This window comes from Bufo bufo, chromosome 4, assembly GCF_905171765.1.
Source record: "Bufo bufo chromosome 4, aBufBuf1.1, whole genome shotgun sequence".
NCBI classification, from domain to species: Eukaryota; Metazoa; Chordata; class Amphibia; order Anura; family Bufonidae; genus Bufo; species Bufo bufo.
In genome coordinates this window covers 609,620,058-609,638,882 of record NC_053392.1, presented here as the reverse complement: position 1 = coordinate 609,638,882, position 18,825 = coordinate 609,620,058, and the positions used below count along the sequence as shown (strand labels likewise).

At 44.3% G+C, this 18,825-nt stretch overlaps 1 protein-coding gene across 1 annotated transcript in view; it reads right to left on the bottom strand.

Moving 5' to 3' along the window:
* LOC120999362 (ALK tyrosine kinase receptor-like) overlaps positions 1-17,902 on the bottom strand; it is a 220,916-nt gene extending 203,014 nt beyond the window's left edge. The window contains exons 1-2 of the mRNA XM_040430231.1: positions 17,713-17,902; positions 9,012-9,122 (exon numbers count right to left, since the gene is read on the bottom strand). Of these exons, the coding sequence (XP_040286165.1) occupies positions 9,012-9,122; positions 17,713-17,902 (301 nt within the window). The remainder of the gene's footprint in view (positions 1-9,011; positions 9,123-17,712) is intronic.
* Between the last annotated feature and the right edge of the window lie 923 nt (positions 17,903-18,825).

Genomic DNA, 18,825 nt, shown 5'->3' with positions numbered 1-18,825 from the left:
GTGTGCCCAGAATGACATCTATCAATCTATCTATCTATCTATCTATCTATCTATCTATCTATCTATCTATTATCTATCTATCTATTATCTATCTATCTATCTATCTATCTATTATCTATCTATCTATCTATCTATCTATCTATCTATCTCATATCTATCTATCTATCTATCTATCTATTATCTATCTATCTATCTATCTATCTATCTATCTATTATCTATCTATCTATCTATCTATCTATCTATCTATCTATCATCTATCTATCTCATATCTATCTATCTATCTATTATCTATCTATCATCAATCTATCTAATCAAATCAAATCAGCTTAATTGGCAGGACTAAATACATTTTAGCATTGCCAAAGCAAGTGGGAAATAATTGGGTAGGGTTGGGGGATGGGGACATATACAGGGTGGGGGTATAGGAGTCCATGGTATATCAGGCTCCTCTCAGTCTATGGCAGGCAGTAATACACTGCTCAAAAAAATAAAGGGAACACTTAAACAACACAATGTAACTCCAAGTCAATCGCACTTCTGTGAAATCAAACTGTCCACTTAGGAAGCAACACTGAGTGACAATCAATTTCACATGCTGTTGTGCAAATGGGATAGACAACAGGTGGAAATGATAGGCAATTAGCAAGACACCCCCAATAAAGGAATGGTTCTGCAGGTGTTGACCACAGACCACTTCTCAGTTCCTATGCTTCCTGGCTGATGTTTTGGTCACTTTTGAATGCTGGCGGTGCTTTCACTCTAGTGGTAGCATGAGACGGAGTCTACAACCCACACAAGTGGCTCAGGTAGTGCAGCTTATCCAGGATGGCACATCAATGCGAGCTGTGGCAAGAAGGTTTGCTGTGTCTGTCAGCGTAGTGTCCAGAGCATGGAGGAGACCAGGAGACAGGCCAGTACATCAGGAGACATGGAGGAGGCTGTAGGAGGGCAACAACCCAGCAGCAGGACCGCTACCTCTGCCTTTGTGCAAGGAGGAACAGGAGGAGCACTGCCAGAGCCCTGCAAAATGACCTCCAGCAGGCCACAAATGTGCATGTGTCTGCTCAAACGGTCAGAAACAGACTCCATGAGGGTGATATGAGGGCCTGACGTCCACAGGTGGGGGTTGTGCTTACAGCCCAACACCGTGCAGGACGTTTAGCATTTGCCAGAGAACACCAAGATTGGCAAATTTGCCACTGGCGCCCTGTGCTCTTCACAGATGAAAGCAGGTTCACACTGAGCACATGTGACAGACGTGACAGAGTCTGGAGATGCAGTGGAGAACGTTCTGCTGCCTGCAAAATCCTCCAGCATGACCGGTTTGGCATTGGGTTAGTAATGGTGTGGGGTGGCATTTCTTTGGAGGGCCGCACAGCCCTCCATGTGCTCGCCAGAGGTAGCCTGACTGCCATTAGGTACCGAGATGAGATCCTCAGACCCCTTGTGAGACCATATGCTGGTGCGGTTGGCCCTGGGTTCCTCCTAATGCAAGACAATGCTAGACCTCATGTGGCTGGAGTGTGTCAGCAGTTCCTGCAAGACAAAGGCATTAATGCTATGGACTGGCCCGCCCGTTCCCCAGACCTGAATCCAATTGAGCACATGTGGGACATCATGTCTCGCTCTATCCACCAACGTCACGTTGCACCACAGACTGTCCAGGAGTTGGCAGATGCTTTAGTCCAGGTCTGGGAGGAGATCCCTCAGGAGACCGTCCGCCACCTCATCAGGAGCATGCACAGGCGTAGGGAGGTCATACAGGCACGTGGAGGCCACACACACTACTGAGCCTCATTTTGACTTGTTTTAAGGACATTACATCAAAGTTGGATCAGCCTGTAGTGTGTTTTTCCACTTTAATTTTGAGTGTGACTCCAAATCCAGACCTCCATGGGTTGAAAATTTTTATTTCCATTTTCTTATTTTGTGTGATTTTGTTGTCAGCACATTCAACTATGTAAAGAACAAAGTATTTCAGAAGAATATTTAATTAATTCAGATCTAGGATGTGTTATTTTTGTGTTCCCTTTATTTTTTTGAGCAGTGTATATTGTGCTGCTCTGGCCGCTGTGTTCTCCTCTTCCCCCAGCAGTATGGAGAGTCTCTCTTCCTCCTCCATGGAGGTGAAGTCTGGGCAGAGATCAGACAGTCTCCTGAGGTGAGTCTCCCTCACTGCTGAGTATTTGGGGTCTCATCCTCCACGGCCTCCTGGTCGCACTGCTGGCACAGTCTGCTCTCCCTTGGCATGTACCTCTGTCGGTGACGCCCAGATTCGATGAGCAGGCTGTGGGCGCTCAGTCTGTACCGGCTCAGGATCTGTCAGTCTTTTGGATTGGGGAGTTTCTCCAGATATGGGGCCAGTTTGTACTCCCTCTGCAGGCTCTGGTATACTGTCAGCTTCTGGGATGTTCTTATGTCGTTCCTCCAGATGCTGATATACTCCTCCTTGTACTTGTGTATCCTCCTCTGGATTTCGCCCTCTGTCAGGCTATATTGGTTGGTGGCTTGGGCAGGCTGGGTTTGGGTGACTAGTTGTAGGGTGCTTTGTTTTTCTGGGGCTTCTTGGTGCAGCAAGGCTTTGTGATGGTAGGAGCTGGGACTGCTGCTATGCAGATGGGCTCTGAATGATAGCGCCCTCTTCTGGACAGCAAAGTAGAGTGGGAATCTGCCCAGTTCTGCTCGACAGGCGCTGTATGAGGTGCCCCTGTGGACCTGGAGAAAGTGTTTGCAGAGTTCTAGGTGGAATAGTTCTGTTGGCCCAGAGTCCCACTTTGCCCGGTCTGGGTATATGTCTGGGCCCCAGACATCGCTGCCATACAGGAGGATCGGGGCGATGATGGTGTCAAGGATTTTAAGCGAGGCGGTCACTGATGCTGTAAGGTGATACAGACGCCTTCTGATGGCATAGAAGGTTTTGCTCGCCTTGTCTTTCAGTGTTTCCATGGCTTTCTTAAAACTCCCTGATTGGCTGATTTCTTGGCTCAGGTAGGTGTAGCTGTCGGTTTCTGAAATTGGACAGTTGTTTAGCAGGAAGGGAGGACGCCCGGCTGATTTTTGGTTTCTTTTCTGGAACACCATGATGTTGGTTTTCTTTGGATTGATGGGCAGTGCCCACGTGTTACTGAACTTCTCCAGGATTTTCAGGTTATCTTGGAGACCTTTCTCAGTTGGCGATAGTAGCATAAGATCATCTGCATAAAGGAGAAATTTCAGCTCGGTGTCATGGAGGGTGAGACCAGGTGCTGTGGAGGACTCCAGAGCCGCCGCCAGCTCATTGATGTAGATGTTAGAGGGTTGGACTGAGGCTGCAGCCCTGTCTGACTCCTCGGCTCTGCCGGAAATAAGCCGTTCTCCTCCCTCTTACCTTCACGCTGCATCTGTTCTCAGTGTAGGAACTTCTGATGACATCCTGTTTTTCCTCCTATTCCGCTTTCAAGAAGTTTCAGGAATAGGCCCGGAGGCCACACTGAGCCAAAGGCCTTCTTAAAGTCCACAAATCAGGCATAGATCTTTCCATGCTTTGTATTGTGGACATGGCTCTTGATGAGGCTCTGCAAGGTGTAGATGTGGTCCGTGGTGCAGTGGTTTGGTATGAAGCCTGCTTGGCTTCTGCTGAGTATGTTGTGCTGAGTGAGGAAGCTGAGGATCCTCTTATTCAGGATACTGCTGAGGAGTTTTCCCAGGTTGCTGCTGACGCATATCCCTCTATAGTTGGCTGGGTCGTACCTGTCTCCGCTCTTGTGTATGGGGGTGATGATGCCCTGGTTCCAGCTCTGGGGGAAGTAGCCGGCACTCAGCACAACATTGTAGAGATTTACTAATACCTGGCGGGCTGTATTTGTTCATTTCTGGAAGGATCCCATCTGGGCCGCTGGCTTTTTTACTCTTTATCATTGAGATCCTCTCTGTTATCTCCTGCAGCGTGATCGGTGTGTCTAGAGGGTTTTGGAAATCTTTGATTTTTTCCTCCATATCCTTCAGCTTTTTCGTGATTTCTTTTTGTTCTGGGCTTTGGTCCTCCCTCGAGATGGCTTTGTACAGATCCTTGAAGTACTGGAGCCAGATGTTGCCGTTTTGGATGTGGAGGTTGGTGTTCTTGCTGGTTTTGTCCATCTGCTTCTATAGTTCCCAGAAGCAGTTGTCCTGGAGAGCATCTTGGAGTTGGAGGAGCTTGATTGAGATGTTGCCTTGCTTTTTCTTTCTGAGGGTATTTTTGTATTGCCTTTGTATGTTGTAGTAGGCTTCCCTCAGACTGGGGTTGTTTGGATTTTGGTGTTTCCTATTTGAGGCCATTCTTAGCGCCTTCCTTATATCTTTACACTCCCGGTCGGACCAACTGTTGGGTTGTTGCTTTTTTGGCCTTCTGTTGCATCTTTTGAGGACAGACATTTCCGCCATGGTGCAAAGTATATTATTAAAGTCCTTTACCGCGAGATTTACTCCTTCTGGATTCAGCTCATACACTTTCCTATGGAAGTTATGGAGCATCTCCTGGATCTCTGCGCTGTTTATAGTCTCCATATACTTTGGGGTTGATATCTTGGAGCATTTAAAAGATGGAGGTAGGTTAAAGAGGCAGGTCTGCTGAGATGTTTGTGCCGGTAGTTTACTTGTGGATTTTATGTATAGGAGCAGTTGGTAGTGGTCTGACAGGTGTGTCTGTGGGGTGACTTCGAAGCCACTAACATTTTTGGGGCCCATATCTGTGATGGCATAGTCTACCACACTGTTGCCTACATGGGAGTTTAGGGTATATCTACCAAGAGAGTCTCCCTTGGTGCGGCCATTGAGAATATGAAGTCCAAGGCTTCGACATAAGTTCAGCAATGTTCTGGCACTTTTGTTTACTGTGCTGTCATAGCTGTTGCTCTCGGTGTGCACTGAGCTGTCACAGTCAGTGCTCCGAATATATAGACATTTCCGTCAGTTGTCAGGTAGTCTCTCTCCCTCCCTGTTCTTGCATTGAGGTCTCCAGAGGTGGCTCTTCCATTAGGCCACTTAGGCAGCCGCCTAAGGCCTTGCGCTGGTGGGGGCCTCGCACTGGCTCCCACCAGCACCTGACACCGCCGCAATTTAATTGTCTGCTCCTCCGTCACCTAACACACACACTAGTAGTAACTTTAAGTTAGACGAGCCGCCGCGGCCAGGCCGCTCGAGCCCCTCTGCTCTCTGCCTCTTTAAGAGAGCAGAGGCTGCTGGCCGGCTCAGAGCGTGCCGCCGCACAGGCACGTCTCTATGCAACAGCAGACACGCCCCCTTCCCTCAGAGCGCTGCGCAGGCAGGGAGAGAAGAAGCGCCATCTCACCTCACCGCCACCGGCTGTGTGCCTGTGTCTGTTGTCCGGTGACCCGACGCCGACCCAACTGTTCTGGCTGCCGCCAGCGCCGCCCTGAAGACAGTGTCAGTGGTGGTGGACTCACTGGACTGTCTGTCACTGTGGATTGTGGAAGAATTCGAATCCTCCAAGGACCAAGGTGGTCAGGTGTGTGTCCCACTCCCTGTCCTGCTGGCCGCTGTACCCCTAACCCCTCCTCCGAGTCCCCCATCCCTGGCTGTCGCCTGATCATATATTAAGAGGGAGAATAAGTTGGGGACTGAGAAATGTGCATTTTGGGGGGGGGGGGGGTGGTAAGATGTTGCTGCAAGGCAAGCGTCATGATGGAGGGGGTCTAGGGGACTGAGAAATGTGCAATGGGGGGGCCTTTCTCAGTCCCCTAAACCCCCTCCATGAGGCTTGCCTGGCAGCACATCTTACCCTCCCCCCCCCCCCCCCAATTGCACATTTCTCAGTCCCCCTCCATGAGGCTTGCCTGGCAGCACAATTACCCGTGCAATTTGGGGGGGGGGGGGGGGGGGGGAGGATGTGTAATTTACTTTCACACCTGCGTTCAGGTGTCCGCTCGTGAGCTCCGTTTGAAGGGGCTCACGAGCGGCCCCGAACGCAGCCGTCCAGCCCTAATGCATTCTCAGTGGAGGCGGATCCACTGAGAATGCATCCGTCTGGCGGCGTTCAGCCTCCGCTCAGCAAGTGGACACCTGAACGCTGCTTGCAGCGTTCGGGTGTCCGCCTGGCCGTGCGGAGGCGAGCGGATCCGTCCACACTTAATGTAAGTCAATGGGGACGGATCCGTTTGAAGATGACACCATATGGCTCAATCTTCAAACGGATCCGATCCCCATTGACTTTCAATGTAAAGTCTGAACGGATCCGCTCAGGCTACTTTCACACTTAGAAATAATGCAGATGGATCCGTTCTGAACAGATGCAAACGTCTGCATTAGGCCCCTTTCACACGGGCGTTGCGGAAAAATGTGCGGGTGCGTTACGGGAACACCCGTGATTTTTCCGCACGAGTGCAAAACATTGTAATGCGTTTTGCACTCGCGTGAGAAAAATCGCGCATGTTTGGTACCCAAACCCGAACTTCATCACAGAAGTTCGGGCTTGGGATCGGTGTTCTGTAGATTGTATTATTTTCCCTTATAACATGGTTATAAGGGAAAATAATAGCATTCTGAATACAGAATGCAAAGTAAAATAGCACTGGAGGGGTTAAAAAAAAAAAAAAAAAAATTAACTCACCTTAATCCACCATGGTAAAAGATCATGTGACGTACCATGTGATGACCGGAGTGACGTCATCACAGGTCCTTCAACAAAGGAGACACAAGGAGATGCCGGGCTGCGCGAGCAAGTGGATTAAGGTGAGTTAATTTTTTTTAAAAATTTTTTAACCCCTTCAGCGCTATTGTACTATGCATTCTGTATTCAGAATGCTATTATTTTCCCTTATAACCATGTTATAAGGGAAAATAATAATGATCGGGTCTCCATCCCGATCGTCTCCTAGCAACCGTGCGTGAAAATCGCACTGCATCCGCACTTGCTTGCGGATGCTTGCGATTTTCACGCAACCCCATTCACTTCTATGGGGCCTGCGTTGCGTGAAAAATGCAGAATATAGAACATGCTGCGATTTTCACGCAACGCATAAGTGATGCGTGAAAATCACCGCTCGTGTGCACAGCCCCATAGAAATGAATGCGTCCGGATTCAGTGCGGGTGCAATGCGTTCACCTCCCACATTGCGCCCGTGTGAAAGGGGCCTTATAGGAGCGGATCCGTCTGATGAAACATCAGACGGACCCGCTCCGAACGCTAGTGTGAAAGTAGCCCAAGATGTGCTGCCAGCCTCATGGAGGGAGACAGACTAAGGATACTATACCAAGTGTTTTTGTTTGTAGTTAATCTTTATTAGCGCTTGCATATCTTGTGTTCGTGGGGGCCTCATGTCCGAGTTTCGCCTAAGGCCTCACAAAGTTTAGAGCCGCCTCTGGAGGTCTCCAAAGATGAGAACATTGCCCAGAGCCTGAAAATGGGCGGCTTCCCTCTGTAGGATCTCAAAGCTGTTGGGATTGAAGTATGAAGACTCTATCTATCTATCTATCTATCTATCTATCTATCTATCTATCTATCTATCTATCTATCTATCGCATATCTATCTATCTATCTATCTATCTATCTATCTGTGAAATCAAATCACATAAGTTTTATTGGCAGGACTAAATACATTTTAGCATTGCCAAAGCAAGTGAGAAATAATTGGGTATTGTTGGGGGATGGGGACACGTCCAGGGTGGGGGTATAGGAGTCCATGGTATATCAGGCTCCTCTCAGTCTATGGCAGGCAGTAATATATTGCGCTCCTATGGCCGCTGTGTTCTCCTCTTCCCCCAGCAGTATGGAGAGTCTCTCTTCCTCCTCCATGGAGGTGAAGTCTGGGCAGAGATCAGACAGTCTCCTGAGGTGAGTCTCCCTCACTGCTGAGTATTTGGGGTCTCATCCTCCACGGCCTCCTGGTCGCACTGCTGGCACAGCCTGCTCTCCCTTGGCATGTACCTCTGTCGGTGACGCCCAGATTCGATGAGCAGGCTGTGGGCGCTCAGTCTGTACCGGCTCAGGGTCTGTCAGTCTTTTGGATTGGGGAGTTTCTCCAGATATGGGGCCAGTTTGTGCTCCCTCTGCAGGCTCTGGTATACTGTCAGCTTCTGGGATGTTCTTATGTCGTTCCTCCAGATGCTGATATACTCCTCCTTGTACTTGTGTATCCTCCTCTGGATTTCGCCCTCTGTCAGGCTATATTGGTTGGTGGCTTGGGCAGGCTGGGTTTGGGTGACGTTGTAGGGTGCTTTGTTTTTCTGGGGCTTCTTGGTGTAGCAAGGCTTTGTGATGGTAGGAGCTGGGACTGCTGCTATGCAGATGGGCTCTGAATGATAGCGCCCTCTTCTGGACAGCAAAGTAGAGTGGGAATCTGCCACGTTCTGCTCGACAGGCGCTGTATGAAGTGCTCCTGTGGACCTGGAGAAAGTGTTTGCAGAGTTCTAGGTATCTATCTATATCATATCTATCTATCAATCATTATCTATCTATCTATCTATCTATCTATCTATCTATCTATCTATCTCATACCTATCTCATATCTATCTATCTATCTATCTATCTCATATCTATCTATCTATCTCATATCTATCTATCTATCTATCTATCTATCTATCTATCTATCTATCTATCTATCTATCTATCTATCTATCTATCTATCTAATCTCCCCCACTGCTTCAGCTATCTTCAGAGTCCAGATTTCCCAGTTATATTGCTTTCTCTCCTCTGATGCTGCCTTGTCCCATATTACAACCAACCCTGTCTCTGGCTGTGAGATATCTGGATGGAGCAGGAGCCTCCCCACTGCTCATTTGCTATAGGACAACGGGCACAATATGTCCCTACCCTTTGCCAATGCTTCTCCTACTGAGTGATTTCCCAGAAAACAGTGAGTGATTGCTGACGACTCTAATATCACTTCTCCCTAAGGACACCACCAATGGTGAATCAACAGAAACCAAACTACCGAGCCTTAAAAGTTTACTGGTGTTACCTCTTTCCCATCTATAACGACACCCATGATCAACCACCAGGAGCAGAAAGGGTCTACAGTAAGAATCACTTACCGTGTTTGGGTCTGGCACCATTGTATGAAAACACTTCCCTCATAATCCAGGAAATATTCCAGGTGTAAAAATTCAGAGGATTACTAGACGTGCTCTTCACATAATGAAATCCTGGAACAAACAAAAACATCAGAGTTTGTCAATGATAAGATTCCTGTGATATCATACTCCAGAGCTGCACTCACTATTCTGCTGGTGCAGTCACTGTGTACATACATTACATTACTTATCCTGTACTGATCCTGAGTTACATCCTGCATTATTCTCCAGAGCTGCACTCACTATTCTGCTGGTGCAGTCACTGTGTACATACATTACATTACTTATCCTGTACTGATCCTGAGTTACATCCTGTATTATTCTCCAGAGCTGCACTCACTATTCTGCTGGTGCAGTCGCTGTGTACATACATTACATTACTTATCCTGTACTGATCCTGAGTTACATCCTGCATTATTCTCCAGAGCTGCACTCACTATTCTGCTGGTGCAGTCACTGTGTACATACATTACTTATCCTGTACTGATCCTGAGTTACATCCTGTATTATACTCCAGAGCTGCACTCACTATTCTGCTGGTGCAGTCACTGTGTACATACATTACATTACTTATCCTGTACTGATCCTGAGTTACATTCTGTATTACACTCCAGAGCTGCACTCAATATTCTGCTGGTGCAGCCACTGTATACATACATTACTTATCCTGTACTGTTCCTCAGTTACATCCTGTATTATACTCCAGAGCTGCACTCACTATTCTGCTGGAGCAGTCACTGTGTACATACATTACATTACTTATCCTGTACTGATCCTGAGTTACATCCTGTATTATACTCCAGAGCTGCACTCACTATTCTGCTGGTGCAGTCACTGTGTACATACATTACATTACTTATACTGTACTGATCCTGAGTTACATCCTGTATTATACTCCAGAGCTGCACTCACTATTCTGCTGGAGGAGTTACTGTGTACATACATTACAGTTTCTTCAGTTCCATGGTACAGTAATTTTAGAGAAGAAGGTATTCTGTTTGTACATATTAACCTTCAAACTCCTATTTTCCCTCCAGCTTCTGAGCTCCCTCTAGTGGTGGCTGTATATATCTGTATGCAGTAATCTCCTGAGCTCCCTCTAGTGGTGACTCTATATATCTGTATGCAGTAAACTCCTGAACTCCCTCTAGCGGTGGTTTTACATAACTATATGCTGTCAGCTCCTCATTTTCCTCTAGTGGTGGATGTATATATCTGTATGCAGTAATCTCCTCAGTTCCCTCTAGTGGTGACTCTATATATCTGTGTGCAGTAATCTCCTGAGCTCCCTCTAGTGGTGGTTTTACATATCTATATACTGTCAGCTCCTGAGCTCCCTCTAGTGGTGGCTGTATATATCTGTATGCAGTAATCTCCTGAGCTCCCTCTAGTGGTGGCTGTATATATCTGTATGCAGTAATCTCCTGAACTCCCTCTAGCGGTGGTTTTACATAACTATATGCTGTCAGCTCCTCATTTTCCTCTAGTGGTGGCTGTATATATCTGTATGCAGTCATCTCTGTAGCTCCCTCTAGTGGTGGCTGTATATATCTGTATGCAGTAATCTCCTCAGCTCCCTCTAGTGGTGACTCTATATATCTGTGTGCAGTAATCTCCTGAGCTCCCTCTAGTGGTGGTTTTACATATCTATATGCTGTCAGCTCCTGAGCTCCCTCTAGTGGTGGCTGTATAAATCTGTATACAGTAATTTCCTGAACTCCCTCTAGTTGTGGCTGTATATATCTGTATACAGTAATCTCCTCAGCTCCCTCTAGTGGTGACTCTATATATCTGTGTGCAGTAATCTCCTGAGCTCCCTCTAGTGGTGGTTTTACATATCTATATGCTGTCAGCTCCTGAGCTCCCTCTAGTGGTGGCTGTATATATCTGTATGCAATACGTTTCTGAGCTCCCTCTAGTGGTGGCTGCAGGCAGGTAGAATTGTTTATTTCTAATTCTATGTATAATCAAGGGATTTATGAGCTCTGTATCAGAAAAACAAAGCTATATGAAGAAAATTCATCATCACCGCAGCCTGGACCTATAAAGATTTAAAACAACTAAATTGAAAAATATAAATCCTATATGGATTGTTCTATGCACCATAGTTAAAAACAAAAATGGGCATTTTTAGGGTGAAATATTATAACTGAGCGTCCATAGCGTGCACTTACGGGCAAATTCATAGAAGGTCCATTTCCTTTCTCAATAAATATCTTGTTTTACAGCCCATTTAATGGAAAATAAACCGTTCTTATAATTGGGCCATATTTTTCCACTAAGCCGAGCCAAGGTATGTCCAGCCCGTGCGTCTGTGCTTCCGACTGCCCTCTACAATCCCTTACTATGGATTCTTGAGACGTAAGGTTTATCTCCCCCTTACCTCCTCTGACAACAAATCAGTTTTACAACTCATTAATTGATTGTCAGAAAGTAATAATCCCGTTTTACAGAGGCTGCGTTACTTTCTGCGCAAATTATTGACACTTTATTACATTCATAAAGCCCGGGAAACCTTAAATCATATTCTAAGTATAGTAACAGGAGGCGAGCAACCAGCTGAGACGCTGCTGCCTGACATTGAGGTGATGAATTGGGAAATCTATAGGATCCTGTGCGGTCAATGAATAAGGAGGCTTTTTACAGCTGGCGATATCGGTGTGAGGTGGCGGGACTCGCCTCGAGAAAGTGCAAGCCCATTAGCATTGTTCGCAAAGTGCTTTCAGTATATCAACTCCCATGGATGATAGTCACCGTTTTCTGCAGCTTTTCCCTAGACTCGGATGGATGTTCTCACTCTTATTAAAGAGATATTACAATATATAGATATATATATATCTTCATTACCTTGTTTGCTGTTTTTAGTTATTTTTGTAGTGGAAACCATCAGCATGCAGGTAAATAACTTTTTACAGATTTTATCCTGGCTTTATTTTTATCCCAATGATTACTTGGGCAGTCCGCGTGCCCCTGTGGCACCGTATTACGGGTTTATACTTTCCTAGAAGGTATTATGGACATCGTATGGACTTTAGGCTGTCTTATGTAATTACAGGGATGCACAGGATTAGTAAAACACAACTGCTTTATATTCAAAAACAGCGCCACCCCTGTCCACCGGTTGTGTGTGGCGTTGCAGCTCAGCCCCATTTCATTTTAAGAGATGTGCTGCAATACCAGGGCCGTCCCATGGACAGGGGTGGCGCTGTTTTTTAAGGAAATTAGTCCGTTTATTCTAATCCTGTACAACCTCTTTTATCTGGGAATAGCCTCTCTCAGGCTATCGTTCTCTGGTATCAGCCTTGGGTGAATCCATGGCTCTTCTCGTCTGTCACTGCCCCATTACACTTCATGTCTTTGCACTGGGTTTTGGGTTGCGCTGTTCTCTTTGCTGTTTTTATAGAAAGCATTTGATCAATTCAGGAACACGACACCCCCTCCCACGCCACCGCAATATGCACTGACGGAGCCGGCAATTGTCTTCTCTATATAAGGGCCAACGTATAAGGCGTCAATAGCTCAGACCTGATCATGTATGTTCATGTCATTCACCGTCCACTCTTCATGTATGGTCGGGTCAGCGTCATTATGTGACTGGTGGTAATGGTTTTCATAAGGTGTTATTACCGGGGTCATAGAGATTCAGAAGCTATATGGTACAAGGCGTAAGAAAGAAAGAGAGAGAGAGAAAGAAAGAAAGAAAGAAAGAAAGAAAGAGAAAGAGAGAGAAAGAAAGAGAGAAAGAAAGAGAGAGAGAGAAAGAAAGAGAGAGAGAGAGAAAGAAAGAGAGAGAAAGAAAGAGAGAGAGAGAGAAAGAAAGAGAGAGAGAGAGAAAGAAAGTAAGAGATAGAGATATAGTAAGAAAGAAAGAAAGAGAGAGAGAGAAAGAAAGAGAGAGAGATAGTAAGAAAGAACGAAAGAAAGAGAGAGAGAAAGAAAGAGAGAGAAAGAAAGAGAGATAGTAAGAAAGAACGAAAGAAAGAGAGAGCGAGAAAGAAAGAGAGAGCGAGAAAGAGAGAGAAAGAGAGAGAGAGCGAGAAAGAGAGAAAGAAAGTAAGAGATAGAGATATAGAAAGAAAGAAAGAGAGAGAAAAAGAAAGAGAGAGAGAGAGAAAGAAAGAGAGAGGAAGAGAGAGAGAGAAAGAAAGAAAGAGAGAAAGAAAGAAAGAAAGAGAGAGGAAGAGAGAGAGAGAAAGAAAGAAAGAGAGAGAAAGAGAGAAAAAGAGAGAGTGAAAGAAAAGAAAGAAAGAAAAGAGAGAAAGAAAAAAATGGGATATTAAATATGAGATAGGAGATAGATAGATAATAGATAGACGGATAGCTAATAGATAGATAGATAGATAGACGGATAGATAGATAGATAGATAGATATGATATGAGATAGATAGATAATAGATAGATAGATAGATAGATAGATAGATATTAGATAGATAGAAAGATAGATAGATAGATAGATATTAGATAGATAGATAGATAGATAGATATTAGATAGATAGATAGATAGATAGATAGATAGACGGATAGATAGATAGATAGATAGACGGATAGATAGATAAATAATAGATAGACGGATAGATAGATAGATAGATAGATAATAGATAGATAGACGGATAGATAGATAGATAGATAGATAGATAATAGATAGATGATAGATAATAGATAGATAATAGATAGATGATAGATAATAGATAGATGATAGATAATAGATAGATAATAGATAGATAATAGATAGATAGATATGAGATAGATATGAGATAGATAGATAATAGATAGATGATAGATAATAGATATGAGATAGATAGATAGATAGATAATAGATAGATAGATAGATAGATAATAGATAGATAGATAGATAGATAATAGATATGAGATAGATAATAGATAGATGATAGATAATAGATAGATAGATAGATAGATAGATAGATAGATAATAGATAGATAGATAGATAGATAGATAGATAATAGATAGATAGATAGATATGAGATAGATAGATAGATAGATAGATAGATAGATAGATATAGATAGATATGAGATAGATAATAGATATGAGATAGATAATAGATAGATGATAGATAATAGATATGAGAGATAGATAGGAGATAGATAGATAGGAGATAGATAGATAGATAATAGATAGATAGATAGATAGATAGATAGATAGATAGATAGATACTGTTAAGGTAGAGATACAAATGGATGAAGAGATAGAGATGGCGCAGACTGATAGATGTGTTTCTCCTTGGCCTTAGTTCACATTAATGACCCGCAGTGTTCGGTATTTTTTTCTGCATTAGTCGAGGTCACTTTATCTCAAGACAATGATGAGATGTTCTCCGGTTTATTAAGATGTTCTCCGTATGCAGATGAGTATAACAATGAGCCCTCATTTACATGTCATTAGCTCAGTGAATGGAGTGTAGAGTCATTTCTGGAAGTCCTTCGGCTCCTGACTGATCCTGACCTCATCTTAATGTCTGTTAATGACATAACCCGGGCTCATCCAGCCGCAGAGCATCCACATACAGTACAATGTACAGTAAAGGGCACATCGCCTATAAAACCTGAGGGCAACCAAGATGGCAGCTGTGACACATTGGGGTCCCCACCCAGCTTCCCCAGATCCCTGAATGGCCTCGCTATGCAGTGTCACATACTCCACCTCATATCACCCCTAATTAGGCAGATTTCACATTCAAAAGATACAGAGTGACAACCCCATGCTTGTCAACTCTCCTAGGAAAATGGGTGATCTCTCAGACTCCTGGAAGTCTGTATCAGGGACACGTCTGGCCTGCGGTATATGAAAAGGGGTGTCTTGTGTAGGGTCTGTATATAGGGGGTTCTGGTCTGGTGTCTGTATTAAGGTGTGGTCTGGGGTCTATGCAAAGTTTTTTTTGTTGTCCCGAGTCTTTATATCAGAGTTTCTGGTCTAGTGTCTGTGTTAGGGACTGGCCTGGGGTCTATGTAAAGGGGTGTTTTGTCTTAGGTCTGTATATAGGATGTTCTGGTCTAGTGTCTGTATTAGGAACTGGTCTGGGGTCTATGTAAATGCGTGTCTTGTCTTAGGTCTGTATATAAGAGGTCCAGATCTGGTGTCTGTGTTAGGGACTGGTCTGTGGTCTTTGTAAAGCGGTGTCTTGTCTTAGGTCTGTATATAGGATGTTCTGGTCTAGTGTCTGTATTAGGGACTGGCCTGGGGTCTATGTAAATGTTTCTCTTGTCTCAAGTCTTTATATCGGAGGTTCTGGTCTGGTGTCTTTGTTAGGGATTGATCTGGGATAAATGTAAATATTTCTCTTGTCTCAGGTCTGTATGTAGGAAGTTCTGGTCTGGTGTCTGTATAAGGGACTGGCCTGGGGTCTATGTAAAGAGGTGTCTTGCTTTCGGTCTGTATATAGGAAGTCCTGTTCTGGTGTCTGTATTAGGGACTGGCCTGGGGTCTATGTAAATGTTTCTCTTGTCTCAAGTCTTTATATCGGAGGTTCTGGTCTGGTGTCTTTGTTAGGGATTGATCTGGGATAAATGTAAATGTTTCTCTTGTCTCAGGTCTGTATGTAGGAAGTTCTGGTCTGGTGTCTGTATAAGGGACTGGCCTGGGGTCTATGTAAAGAGGTGTCTTGCTTTGGGTCTGTATATAGGAAGTCCTGTTCTGGTGTCTGTATTAGGGACTGATCTAGGGTCTATTAAAGGGGTGTCTTGTCTCGGGTCTGTATATAAGAGGTCCTGATCTGGTTTCTGTATTAGGGACTGATCTGTGGTCTATGTAAAGGGATGTCTTGTCTCGGGTCTGTATATAGGAAGTCCTGATCTGGTGTCTGTATTAGGGAATGGTCTGGGATACATGTAAAGAGGTGTCTTGTCTCGGGTCTGTATATAGGAGGCCCTGATCTGGTGTCTGTATTAGGAACTGGTTTGGGGTCTATATAAAGGGTTGTCTTGTCTGGGGTCTGTATATAGCTGGTTCTGGACTGATGTTCTCACTAATTAAGCATTAGTCTGGAGTCTGTGTTAATGGATGTCTGATCTGGGTTCTTTCTAAAGTTGGGACTGTTCTTAGGTTTGATAAAGAGGGGATCACATCCAGGACCTGTTGTATTGGCCTTAGGTCTGTAAAGGGGGTTCAGGTCTGTGGTAAATAGTAGGGGATCGTGTCTGGGCTCTGGAGTTCAGTATTCAATATTGATTTAAGACGTCTGAGGGGGGGGGGGCGGGTTTGGATCTTTATCTAGGGGGTCTGCTCTGTAAATAGTTAGGGGGTCTGTGGTCTGTAAACATTGTGGCTGTGATGAAAGGAGTCATACAGTATGTACTAGTTTTGATTCAAATAATCGTGGGCATGTCCAATGGGCATCTACCCCTGTCACTGATCACCGATAGCTCACATGCAGTCCTATGTAATACCACAGATAATTATATTCTTATACACTGACACATTGACAGACTGCCGTATCTATGGGACCATCTGGAACACCTTTAATCACAACGTATCTTTCACAAGATTACATTTTATCACCATTGCTAGACTATTGTAATACCCTTCCTGACCACATGGTGCGCAAGAGTGAATGTATTTTTTTCCCAACAATTTTCTAAAGTGCCACCTAGTGGTACACATGACTACTGCAGTCACCTGTAATGACTGCACTGTAAAGTGCAAAGAACCTTTCTTTGGTTTGGTAGAGCATATGGATGTCAGGCAAGGCGTCTTCTCCCTGGGACCCTCTCTTCATCTGCTAGGGAAGAGAGCCGCCTTAAAGGGGAGGTAGACTAATCCTGATAGGTGGTTGTCCACTCACTTAAATGGGCGCCATTGGAATTCTGTAAGTATTGAAACTTGTCTGACCAGCAAGTTCTAATGGAAGACAGGCTGCGGCAGGGGCCAGGGGCCAGGGGCTCTTTGTATAACACAGAATTGCCCATAGACTGCAAACATCTGAGAGCTCAAGAGACAGGACGGAAGATCTCACGATGTCTCATTGTGTTAATGAGGTTGAGTCATTTGGTGTGTCGAATTATAATATAATATGATGTAATTGAGTGGTTCCAAGGATGTAAGATGTGAAAAGCTCTAATTCTTCCCTTAACTATCTCTATAAAAATCATGAATTTATAAGCATCTGAAATCCTTAATCCTCATAATTACTGACAGGAATAATATCCGGACATTCCCTCATCTGTATAATATCGCACGATTACAGTTTAGCCATAAGTGGAGACAGTTGTGAAGGATTGTTCATGCTTCTGTAAAACTGTTCAGTGCTTTCCCCATTCCCTCCCTGTCTTCCTTTCTCCCTCTGTCATTCCTTTACTCTTTCTATTTTCTTTATCTATTCTTCCATATGTATTACCTTCCCCCTCCCTCTTCTCATTCTCCAACACTTTCTCCCTTCCTTCCTACCTCCTTTTCTTCTATCAATCCTTTTCCCCTCTTTCCTTTAAAGATTTCTTACTTCCACATTTTTATTTTTATTTCTTTTCTCTTCCTTTCATTCCTGTCCACTCTTCCCTTCCTTACTTCTTGCAATGTGTAATTTCCTTTCCTTACTTCTCTTTAATCTCTTTAATATCCTACTTCATCCCCCCTTCCATGCTTAATGCCTCTCTTGTTCCCATCCTTTTCCTCCACTTTACCTTCCCTTTAACCCAAGTTCTCTTTTTTACTTCTGTTCCTTCCTTCCCTTTTATTCCCTTCCTTCCTTCCATCTTTCGTTCCTTCCTTCATTTTGTATCTTGTTTTCTTCCATTGTTCATTCCTTTCCATAAAAATTCCTTCCTTCTGAAGTTCTCTCATTTTCCTCTTCCCCTTATTTCTTCCAATTCCTTCCTTATTTCCTTTCTTGTTTTCTTCCATTGTGCCTTCCTTTCCTCTCCTTCTTTTATACATTTCTTCCTTCTGACATTCTTTTTCCCTTTTCTATTCCTTTCAGTCCCACCCACTCTTTCCTTTCTTATTTCTTCCTTTGCTTTATTTTCTTATCTTTTACTTTCCTTACTTCTCTTTCTTATCTTACTTTATCCCCTCCATCCTTAATGTGTCTCTTCTTTAGTTTACATCCTTCTCCCCTTCCTTTCTTTATTCTTCATTTCTTTTCTTTCCTCTTCCCCTGCTTTATTTTTTTTGGTTCCTTCCTTCCTTCTCTCCTTCCTTCCTTCCCTCTCTCCTTCCTTCCTTGCCTCTCTCCTTCCTTCTTTTCCTTTTACTTCTTTCCTTCCACTTTACTTTTTATATTAGATAAGGAGAATTTATGAAGTAAAATAGGCAAAAAGGAGATAAGAAAATGTTTAATAGTTCACGTCTCCTTTGTTTCTCGTATTTCAGCCTCCAGTATCCTGTGGGGGAACTATGGTTCCATACTGGGAAATTACCACTAATGTTCTATCGGTACTAGACCCATGTTAGGGAACTATATAAAGATTCTTTTTTTTACCTGCGCCCCCATGACAACACTGCATGTCTTAAGTTCCCCTCTCCTGTGTGCCGCCAGCTCAGTGATTTCATAGGGACACTCACAGGAACCAGTTCAGATGACATTTTCCTAGTATAACAGTTAGAATTGTCCCTATGATAACACTGCCAGAGCTTAGGGGCAGGAAGCTTTGCTACTTGTGTCATTTGGACCCAAGTGTAATCCAGACTTAAAGTAACTGGTCCGTCGACCTATCTCATACACGTGGATCATACCAGCGAATGAAGAGCCTGAGGCGTCCAACACGTCGAAGGAGCCGATACAGATCGTGGATCAACCCGAGCCGCGGGAAGAAAAACTCATCATG